The sequence below is a fragment of the Gossypium arboreum genome, chromosome 10 (assembly GCF_025698485.1).
Source record: "Gossypium arboreum isolate Shixiya-1 chromosome 10, ASM2569848v2, whole genome shotgun sequence".
NCBI lineage: Eukaryota > Viridiplantae > Streptophyta > Magnoliopsida > Malvales > Malvaceae > Gossypium > Gossypium arboreum.
Window position 1 is genome coordinate 46,084,462 of NC_069079.1, and position 11,944 is coordinate 46,096,405.

The 11,944-nt window shown below is 30.7% G+C and overlaps 1 protein-coding gene and 1 pseudogene across 6 annotated transcripts; both read left to right on the forward strand.

The window, feature by feature from the left end:
• The first annotated feature begins 3,084 nt into the window (after positions 1–3,084).
• On the forward strand, positions 3,085–8,743 carry LOC108487832 (receptor-like protein 50). Of its 6 annotated transcripts, none has more exons than XM_053020549.1 (4): positions 3,085–6,660; positions 6,807–7,649; positions 7,782–7,869; positions 7,988–8,743. In XM_053020549.1, the coding sequence occupies exon 1, from the start codon at positions 3,161–3,163 to the stop codon at positions 6,626–6,628; it is 3,468 nt and encodes a 1,155-aa protein (XP_052876509.1). In that variant the 5' UTR covers positions 3,085–3,160; the 3' UTR covers positions 6,629–6,660; positions 6,807–7,649; positions 7,782–7,869; positions 7,988–8,743. The 6 variants fall into 6 exon arrangements, with proteins under 6 accessions (XP_052876509.1, XP_052876510.1, XP_052876511.1 ...); XM_053020550.1 differs by lacking the exon at positions 7,782–7,869 and having other exon boundaries at positions 6,807–7,160; positions 7,596–7,649; XM_053020551.1 differs by lacking the exon at positions 7,782–7,869 and having other exon boundaries at positions 6,840–7,160; positions 7,596–7,649.
• LOC108487833 (adenosylhomocysteinase-like) lies at positions 7,013–8,743 on the forward strand (annotated as a pseudogene).
• Positions 8,744–11,944: the final 3,201 nt, after the last annotated feature.

The following is an 11,944-nucleotide window of genomic DNA, read 5'->3' on the forward strand; positions in this document are numbered from 1 at the left end:
AGGGATTTTTCTACGTTAAATTTGTGTGTTCAATTTCTCAATTTTTTTCGCTATTTTTTACTTGTTCGTTGCTTAATCGGTTCGATCCCAACATATTTAAAACTAAATAAAATGAATATGCAAGCAAACTTTGTTTTATAAATATTTTAACATATTGGTATAATATTTATATTTATATTATAAATAATTATTTACCTTAATGTGTTGATCATAATTTTATAAATATTTTAATAATATTTAACATATAAATTTGTAATAATGTTATTTATATGTTCATATAAATATTTGTAATAATGTATTTGCCCAAAATTTGCTAGAGTTAATGATTGAAAAAACTAAATGGTGGGATCAAATTTTAGATTTTTTTTTTTTTTGTGAAGTAAGAATGGGGCAAAATGTTTGCAATAAGCAAAGAAAAGTATGAATCATAGACCAAGAAGGGGCTCGATTTTGGATCTGGTGGGTCTCTAGCGCTTTAACCATTGAGCCTTTGGCTCATTTCTTCCCTAAATTAGACAATTAAATGTATATGTTTTTTTTTTCAAGAGACTTGCCAAATTCCCAAAATAATAAAATAGGAGGAAGGAAGCTCAAACCTAGGATCTTTAGGGATAGCTACACTACTTAATCATCAGGGCAAATACTGAATTTTGTTTAACCTCTCAGAATATTTATTCTTAAAATGAGGCTTGACACTTACTAGGGTTTTGAGCAAAATTGCACTAAATAGATCTGATACGAGGGAAAGGATTCGATCTTGGATATCTAGTGAAATTTACTGACACTTAACCATTAGACCAATAACTAATTTAGTTTCAAATGCACAAAGATAACCTTTATAAATTAGGGCGTGACCACTCTCGGTTTCACAAATCCTTATTCAACTAACCCCTATTTTTTTGGGATGTGACACGTTTTCTCCATCAAAACCTCTTGTAACATATTATTTGCTAGATATAATTGAATCTTGGATAGTGCTTTTTTATCTAACCTGTCCTATTTTGATTTATCCATGTTAGCAAGCTTCTCTGTAGGGACCTTCTCAAGATCGCCCTAAATCAACATTATCGTCATCCGAACTTGCCATATATTGAAATTTGTGATGTCGTCGAACTTATCAATATCAAACCTTGTTGCTGCCATCTCTGAATAATTATTATAAAAAAAAGGTTGAATGTAGAAATTATTAAAAATATATTTTATTATAAAACCTTGTGATGTCGTCTTTTTGGATGAGTAGTGAAAACAGTTCTACGAGATTGAAAATATTGGTGGAGATGAGATTAAATACTGTAGCAGTGAAATTGAGTATTGTAATTATAAGATTAAAATCAGTAATGAAAGATGTGTTTGGATTCAAATGTAACTGTAATAATAAGGTAAAAAATGAAAAATGAGCACTAAATATATTAGATTGAAAATAGTATATAATAGAAGTTTTAAATTTTTTCATTTTTATAAATAATTAAAAATATAAAAATTATAATTTTATTAATAAAATGATTTTTATAATAATATATTTTAAAATTTTATTAATGTAACTATTTATTGTTTATTTAAATAATTATTTACCTTAATTCTAATGTATTGATCATTATTTTATAAATATTTTAATAATAATTACATGCAAATTTGTAATAATTTTATTTATATGTTCATATAAATATTATAATTAAATAATGTATTAATTCACTGCAATAAATGATTGAAAATACGTTAATTATTTAGTCAATAAATTTTTAGATTTTATTTCTATGAAGTAAGAATGGGGCAAAAGGTTTGCAATAAGCAAAAGTATGCAGCATAGACTAAGACTTAGAAAATACAATCACATCATAAAAGAAAAAGGTATGTCCCCTTTTGATGACTTTTATATGGCATTGGGATAACACTTCCTTTTGTGCAAGGTTAACAAATTACATTAATGATTTGTAAAGAAATTGAGTTTTAAAGCCTAAAAATGATTACATACCGTAAAGATTTGCTAATATCATATTCTTTAAATTGAGTCCTGTGAATGTTTATGAATGTAATGCTATTTTAATTTAACAGAATAAAAAAGGTATTATCCTGTTATTACACACTACGATAGAAGTTTTCTAAAACTCTTCTAACTTTATACCACGTTTGTGAATAAACCATTGAACATTACAAAAGAACTGCTAATGATGCGATATATTGGTGGATGAACGATAAATTTAGAAATTGATTTTAAAACCTACTAAATAAAAATGATTATACACTATACTCTTTAAATTTAATAGATGTTGAATGGATGCATTTTTGTTATATTTGTAAATTCAATTTAACGCAAAAGCTTTGAACTTTCAAATTTTGATTTTTTTTTTTGGTGAAATTAGAAAAGAAAATTATGTTTTAATTCTAAAATAGACATTTGGACAACTTTACTTGAATACTCATCCCGACTCAAACAAAACTATTCCCAAATTAATTTTTATAATTCTTTATTATTTTCTCTTTTACTAAAAATTATAATTTTTAAATATATAATGTAAAAAATAAAAATAGTAAAAAAATTGTTAATAATCACACAAAAAGTTAGTTGTTGGGGTTGAAAAGTTTAGGTTTGTATAAACCCCACACTTTTGATAAGAAAATTTTATGTGATTCAAACCTTATAATTAGTCACATATCAGTCCCCCATACTATGCACTAGTGGTTGAGGTTCAAAAGTCTTTGCCCATTTTATACATTCTAATTTTGATATCAACTTTAAAGAATGCACACCCTAAAAACTAATTGATGAGTTTGAGAACCACATCTTACAACAAATCTCAATATAAAATCTATATTTTTCTTAGTGTGAGTCAAATCAAGCATAAATCACCAAGCTAAGAAGCCTCCATCCAAATTTAATTTTATTTTATATTTTTACTACCAAATATGTAAATCCCATACCTTGCCATTAGCAACTAATAATTTTATTTTAATATAACCATAAATATTAGTGTTATAATTTTGTTTATTAATTAATGATGCAACTAATAAGATTCTTATTTTTGACGACTAAACTGTGGGGCAGAATATTGAAAACATACTTGCATCATTCTTAAAGTTAAACAAAAATGCTTCACTTGATTTGAAATCAACATCCTTAGATGAAGCTTAATAGTATGTAATGTGAAGTTGTTTTCTATAAATGTGGTGCATATCAAATTCCGAATCTCCACACAATCTAAGACCAAACATGGAGAATCTTGGTATCCTAATGTCACTGTTTTTCCTCTTCTCCTTCTCCACTTCCCTTCACCCATCTTCTCATTCTAATCTCCAAAACCACTGCCTTGATGACCAGAGGTCTACTTTGCTACAATTGCAGCATCATCTCTACTATGCCCCAAACTTCACTTTCTCTTCCAAACTTGACCTCTGGGATCCCAATACCCGTTGTTGCTCTTGGAAAGGAGTTACATGTGATGCTCTTGGTCATGTCATTGGGATTGATCTCAGTTGCAAAAACCTTTCAGGCAGCTTTCACTCCATTTTCAATCTCCATCATCTCCAACGCCTTAATCTTGCTGGAAACAATTTTAATACCACTTTGTTTCAGTATGGGTTTGGAAAACTCCCAAATTTAACTCATCTCAACCTCTCGGCCTCATGTTTTCATAGCCAAATTCCGGTGGGGATTTCATACTTAACAAGGTTAGTCTCTCTTAACCTATCTTATCAAGATGATTGCTATTGGAGAAATGATCAAAGTTTTGCTTCATTTGACCCTACTTTGAAACTAGAGAAACCAAACTTCAAGACATTCATAAAGAACATGAGGTCTCTCAGAGAGTTGTATTTGGATGGAGTGAATATTTCAAGTCAAAGTAGTGAATGGTGTGAAACCACATCGTTGTCACTTCCCAAGCTGAGTGTTTTAAGCATGTCAGGCTGTGGTTTGACCGGTCCATTTTGTTCATCACTCTTAAACCTTCGTTATCTTTCTAAACTTAACCTTGATTCTAACCCAATCTCTTATTTGCCTCCCAAGTTCTCGAAAATTTCCTCTCCATTGGTTTCTCTTCGTTTAGTAGATTGCAATTTGAGTGGGCATTTTCCAGCAGAATTTTTCTTATTGCCCAAAATGCAAAGAATTGATATTTCAGACAACTCTCGTCTCATGGGCCAATTGCCAGAATTTCCAATTAACAACACTTTAGAGGTGTTGTCATTGCAATATACTAATTTTTCTGGATCCATTCCAGCATCAATTGCAAATCTCAGTAACCTTGTGGAATTGGATCTAAGTGATAACAATTTCAATGGTTCAATCCCTCCATTTCATAGATCTGGAGTTCCAAATCTTGCATCTCTTGATTTGTCATGGAACCACCTTTCTGGATCAATACCTTCTTCCTTATTTACTCTTTCAACATTGCAAACCCTCTCTCTTGGATACAACAGCTTTAGTGATTGCCAATTAAAGCTTGACATGTTTCTCCAACTCAGCAACTTAACGCGTCTCGACCTATCCAACATCAGCTTGTTTATTGGAAGCAACAACAAAATCCGTACTTTACCCCAATTAGAGTCTCTATACCTAAGGTCATGCAACCTTACTGAATTTCCTGAATTCATCAAAAGCCAAAACAAGTTGACTGACCTAGATCTTTCTAACAACCGAATCCACGGTCTTGTTCTAAATTGGTTGTGGAAGAGCACACTTGAAATATTAGACCTTTCTTCCAATGCGATTGACATTCCGAATCAGTTTCCTTTTGATGATGCAAATTCCTCCTTTCCAATGCTGAGATCGTTGTTTTTGGAATCTTGTAATATAAGTACGTTTCCAGCATTTCTAAAGAGTCAAGAGAGCTTAGAAGAACTTGACCTTTCAAATAACCAAATAAGCGGGGCAGTACCAAATTGGTTGTGGAAGAGCACACTTATATTCGTAGACCTTTCTTCCAATGCGATTGACATTCCGAATCAGTTTCCTTTTGATGATGCAAATTCCTCCTTTCCAATGCTGATTTCGTTGCGTTTGAGATCCTGTAATATAAGTACGTTTCCAGCATTTCTAAAGAGTCAAGAGAGCTTAGAAGAACTTGACCTTTCAAACAACCAAATAAGCGGGGCCGTACCAAATTGGGTGTGGAAGAAAAGTTTGCAATATTTGGATCTTTCCAACAATTCTCTAACATCTTTGGACCAATTTTCATCCAATCAAGACTCTTTACAAATACCTATTTGTAATTTGAGTCAACTTAAGACTTTTGCTGCTTCCTTCAACAAATTGAGTGGCTCAATCCCAAGTTGCTTAGGCAATATCAGTAGTCTTGAGTATTTAGATCTACAGCAAAATAGTTTCAGTGGTAGCATACCAGATTTTGGAGGAGCAACCCAACTGTCCACTCTTGAACTCAATGACAATAAATTGGAAGGGAAGTTGCCGAGGTCATTAGCCAATTGCACAATGCTCTATGTTTTAAACCTCGAAAACAATACTCTGCACGACACATTCCCTTTGTGGTTGGGAAAATTGCCTGTCTTGACGCTTCTTATACTGCGAGCAAATAGGTTTTATGGTCCAATTAAACATTTGGAAAATAATTTTCCAGTATTGGATGTATTAGACATAGCTTCTAATAACTTTTCTGGTCATTTATCAATTAAATTCTTTCATGCCACTCATCAGCTAAGGTCACTCAAAATCGGTGGGAACAAATTAGAAGGGAAGTTGCCAAGGTCATTGGCCAATTGCAAAAAGCTTGAAGTTTTGGATGTTGGGAAAAATATGATACATGACACTTTTCCTAACTGGTTAGTGAAATTGCCTTCTTTGATGGTTCTTATACTAAGATCCAACAAATTTTATGGTTCAATTCATTTTTCCGGAGATGGAAATGCTTTCCCAATGTTACATATACTGGATCTTGCTTCCAATAACTTTTCGGGTGAGGTATCTGTTGAATTTTTTCAATCTTTGAGGGCAATGATGGTGATTGACGGCAACAAATCTAAGCCAAGTTATGTTGGAGATAATTCTTATTATCAAGATTCAGTGACAATTGTGAATAAAGGGTTTGAAATTAATTACCAGAAAATCTTAACCCTGCTTACTTGTCTTGACCTCTCCAATAATAACTTCCATGGGAGAATATTAGAAGAAATACAAGACCTCAAGTCACTCCATGTGCTAAACTTGTCCTACAACAGCTTCTTTGACTCCATTCCTTCAGCATTAGGAAGCTTAACAGAGCTTGAGTCATTGGATCTCTCCTTCAACAAACTCTTCGGGAAGATTCCTCCACAGCTTACAAGCCTTACTTTTCTTGCAGCGCTGAATCTCTCTTACAACCAACTTGAGGGAAGCATACCACAAAGCAACCAATTTGGTACATTTTTAAATGATTCCTACATAGGAAACCCAAGATTGTGTGGGGTTCCTCTGATGAAGAAGTGCAATGAAGTTGGTTCGCAAATGCTGCCGCCAAAGGTTGGTGAAGATTCGTGGATAGATTGTTTATCTGTTTGGAAAGTTGTGTTGATGGGGTATGGATGTGGATTGGTGATAGGATTTTCAATTGGGTATACAGTGCTAAATGAGTTTGGGAACAAATGGATGGCTAGTTTTATTCGAAACTGGAATCGGAAACGAAGAAGATCTATGTGACTCAATCAAAACTGAAATTCCAATGTCCTTTGGTAAGCATCTCAGAATACTTATTAATTAAAAACATTTAGGCCTCACTTTACAAGTTTTTTATATTTGTTTTCGTAGCATTCATATTCTTTATATACATGACACCCTTTACCCCTTTCATTATCAATGATTTTGCAACTATTTGCAGTGCAAGAAACTAATACAAGTCGTTGTATGTTAGCACAACCATTAGACGTGTGGAGAAATGTGAACAGAGGAGTAAATAACATAAGAGTTGCTGGAAGTACCGTTGGATTTTCATAGCGATTGATAAAGGGGATAGGTGAAAGGGAGAGTAATGCAATGATGAGTCCAAGATAAGAATGAGATACTGATTCTATCATCTTGGTGGAGATGAAGAGAGATATAGCAGTGAATTATTGTGGATCGAGGTTTCTGATCCAAGAGACCTTTGTTTGAAGGAATCCATTGTTTGCTGCATTTTTCATTTTCTAATGGTTAATTTCAAATCCAAGTGCATATGCTTCTCTGCATTTGACAGGTTTTCCTCAAGCCCTTTATAGCTAATTACATTGTGATGTTTTATTCCCCATAGGTGTGAATAAATCAAATATTTTTAAGAGGGTCTAAAATTAAAAAGAACCACATTCTTAAAATATTGTCTACTCAATCAATTGATTTAATTTTAGCATTAAAATGAAATGGTAATAGCTTCTTATTAGATGAGTACCTCATTTTCTTTTGCTTAACCTCATTTGTTGTTCTTACTAAATTGAGCTTATGTGTATATATAGACTTGGTTGTATTTAGTATAAAGAAGTAACTTCATCCTTGTAATTATCTGGCCAATGATGTGAAAGTATATTAGAGTCTTTTATGATCTCTGAGTAACTAATCCATAATAGAAATTATAATTGTAGATATCTATGTAAAATTACTTATTTTTCCAGTATCATTTAATTACAATTTAGTGCAGGGACCAAACTAGATGGCATCTTGGTGATTCGATGAATGAGTTGTATTATTTGAGGTAAACATTAGTTATGAGTTTGGATGTTTTAAATGAGTATCCCATTAAATGTAACTTATTTACATAAATTTTTCTTACAAACCTGATGAAAATGATTTAGAAATGACAATTTTTTTAGGTAAATTACTGCAGATTTGGTTTTTACATGCTCTGTTTCACTGTCATTATGGTGCAACTTTGGTTATGAACACTGAATGTGACTGGCATATCCAAGTGTTGTGTATGTGTGCAACTGTCACCTTCAATATTTTGATAAGTTTTTTCGTGTATTTGAAGGTCTTTATTGTAATTTATGTATTCTGTTCTACTTGCTTCAATGATTTGATCTTTTTGAACAGTTTAATAACTTGTATGGATGCCATCACTCTCTTCCTGATGGTTCGTTGAGAGCTACCAATGTCACGTTTGTTGGCAAGGATGTTGTTTGTCTGTGGTTATGGTGATGTTGGCAAGGGCAGTGCTGATGCATTGAAGCAAGCGGGTGCTCACCTAATCGTCAATGAGATTGATCCTAAATGTGCCCTTCAGGTTCTAATGGTAGGACTCTTGAGGATGTTGTTTTGGGGCTGATATCTTTGTCACAACAACTGGTAACAAGGACATCATCATGGTTAACCACATAAGGAAGATGGAGGACAATGGTGATCATTTTGATAAGGAAATCGCCATGCATGATCCCGAGAACTATCCTGGTGTCAAGCGTATTACCGTCAAACCTCAAATCCATAGGTGGATCTTCCCTGAAACAAACACCAGCATCACTAAGTCGGCAGAGGATATCTGATGAACTTCCTAGCTTTGTTATGTCATGGTGGTTCAGGAACCAGGTGATGGTCGAACTGAAGCTCTGGAAGGAGAAGAGAAGCAGAAATAGAGGAGTGATGAAGATATGAGTCCAAACATAAGAATGATATTGTTTGTATGTTCATATTCTTTTCCAGTGAACTTCCTCAAGTCTTATAGATAAAGACTGCAATTGTGGATAAAATGAGCATCTTGAATTTTCATTCCATCTTCTTTCTTTGGCTTGGCCTAATCTTTTGTTCTTTCTAAACGGACTTGATGAAATGAATCCATTTTGTTTTTCATTTAAAGGACTGCATTCTATGGTAATGAACTATTCATCCATATATTTTCTATTTTAGTTTTGCTTCTTTTACAAGCCACCGTATTGTTACTTTGTAAAAATTTACCACATAAGAATAACAACATATGTAGAAGCGGTAAGAACCAAGTATGATGGTTTATCCTAAATTCCTAATATAAGGTATAACAATACCTAATATTTTGAATTAAAATTCTTGTATTTATCATATTAAGGGTAAACGGTTAAAACATTTAATAAAGATCGAAATATCAATTAAGCCCTTCTAAATGTAAACAATCATTATCAATTTGACCATTAAAAGATGTTAATATGACTAACGAATGTAACAAAAAACTAATACGTGACCTGTCACGTGGAAGTATGCTAACATGATATGCCACATCAACATGCATTTTAAAAAATAAAACATCATAATTTTTTTTTTTAAATGCACATTAATAATGAGTCTGCACAAATAGGTGTCCAAGTTCATCTGCATTTGGACTTCCATTTGTACAAATTCATTCCGCATGTGGTTATTAAAAATCATTAAAATATTATTTTAAAATTTTAAAATATTTTTAAAATAATTATAAAAGTTGTTAAAAATTCCAAAATTATAAATTATTAAAATAATAAAATTAAATTACAAAATTATAAAATTTATTTACAATTTATTAAAACTATAAAAATCATAAGAATTTTAAAAATGTATTATAAGATTATAAAAATTCAAGTATTCAGTTATTCATCAATATGTTTCAAGATAAAGTATTTGAAGAGTTCTTTATATTAAATTTTCATATAAATTATAGGTACAGAGAGAAGAATACAACAATGACTCCAAAAGCAAATTTGCAGTGATCAACGCAACTCATGCCATTACATTACTTTCTTATGACTTCTTCAATGTTAGGTTTGTCCTGTGACTATTTGTCTTGGGACTCTACCCAGTTTAAGAGAAATTTTACAAATAAAATTGATATAATAATAAATATATGCTATGATATATATAAAGGGTTAGCACTTTTTTTATAAATTTTAGAAATTTTAATTTTATGATTTTTATAATTTAAATCTTTAATATTTTTAATAATATATATATATATTTCTTTTTATTAATTTTTATAATTTTTTAAAAATATTTTATAATTTCTAGATAATATTTTATGATTTTCAAATAACCACATTTGTATTGAGTTTGGACAAATGGAAGTCCATATTCAAACGAACTTAGACGTCATTGTGTCTACTTCATTTTTTATGTATATTTTCTTAGAACTTTTTATTAATTTTTGAAGATTGTTATTTTTAAAAAAATTACATGACATGTCACGTGTCAATTTCTCATTATTTCCATCAATCATTGTTAGCGTTGGTTAATGGTTACACCAATCAATAATAGTTTCTATAAATGAAACCACTTTTTTTTTTAAAATTATGAGAGTTCAATTTGTATATTTGAAAATAAAAAAGTGCACTAAATAGAAAGGAGGTAGAAATTATGTTACAATATGCATAATAAAGCATGCTTCCGTATAACTTTGAAGCCAATGACAAGGTGGCAAATTCTCATTAAAGGGCTAAAATGGCGTGCCAGTCCTTGTTTTTTCTTTAGTAGACTAGATGTTTAAATTAGAATTGTACAAAACTCGGGTAGATACTCGGTTTGGTAGGCCCAGTCGAATTAGGGTCAAATTTGAATAAAGATTTTTATACTTCAAGTCAGCCTGATCTAATCGACTCAATTAAATTTAAATTATAAAAATAATTTTAAATTTAAACTTAGCTATAAAATATATAAAATATAATTTTTATTATTTTATTATTTTTCAAATAGTGTAGTCAGCTTTTTGGATGAGTCAAGTTAACTTGAAAACGAGTATAAGCTTGAAACAAATTTTGGAACTAGGCCTCAACGTGATCCATGGGGCAGCTCCAGTTCAAATTAGGAAATATGTATATTATTTAAATAAATAAATAAATATCTCTTCAGTCCCTTTTAATTTTAATATTTATTAAATTAGTTTCTCTAAAAAGTCAAAGTAATTTAATTCTTATCAATTTTAAAAGTGAATAATTAAAGACTATTAATCACAACAGTTAATCTTTCCTATAAATTGTACATAATTATAATTAATATAATAATAAATTAAGCCATCAATATTTATGTATTCGACAAATTAGTTCTAATTCTAAAATAATTATTTTAAAAATGTATAAAAATTTAAAAAGTCTAAAATTCAAAAAATGTAAAACAAAAAGCCTTTAGCTTCAAATATATATATATATATATATATAGAATGTGTAAATATGGAGGGTTAAATTTGTTATTGTACCAATCAAATTATTTAAAATTGATGAAAAATATTATATTTTTGATTAATTATCCTGGATGTCCACTTTCAAATTAACAAGAATTATATTGCTCAATTTCTTTTAGAGTGATAAATTTACTCAATTTTAGCACTTGGAAGAATGTTTTACCTAATTTATATATATATACACTAGTTTTAAGGTTTTTGGATCCAAGGAGCCCTGGACTTTTCCAGAAAAAGAAAATCAATAAAACCACTTAATTTTTTATTAAGTTGCTCGGTGAATCTGTTCACATCCCAATACTTACCATGGTTGTCTCTAGATGTTAATCGATGTGTGTTACTAGAACTCGCCATATGCAGTTGGATGGAAAGTGTTAATCCAACTCCACCTTTGCACATATTTACCTCTATTGTAAGCATCTCTTTCTTTAAGAACGCCCTTCCAAATTTAGGAATAAGATGATTTTGGCCATGAGAACAACACCTTAGACAACCTTAAGTATACACAATCAAAACTTAGGAGGACCCAAATTATAAAATGCAAAAATTAAAGTAAAACAAATTAATGAATAAATCCACAAACAGATTTAAAATAAATTAAGACAAATTTATCATACATGTATTTTTAGTTCAGACAATCACATCTATATATTTATTTTTTAGAGTTAATCTTACTCCGACAGCAAAGGCAAACTATCTCCCCAATTGGACTTATGGATGACATAATAGTTCCTATTATTTGAATCATTTGCTCAATTTGATTTTACGAACTATGGACAATTTAGATTACCTACTAAAAGAAGTTGTTTTCCTTGCATTATAATCCATCCATATAATGCAACTTAATATTAATTAAACCATAGGTAATCAATGAGCCAATATTTTCT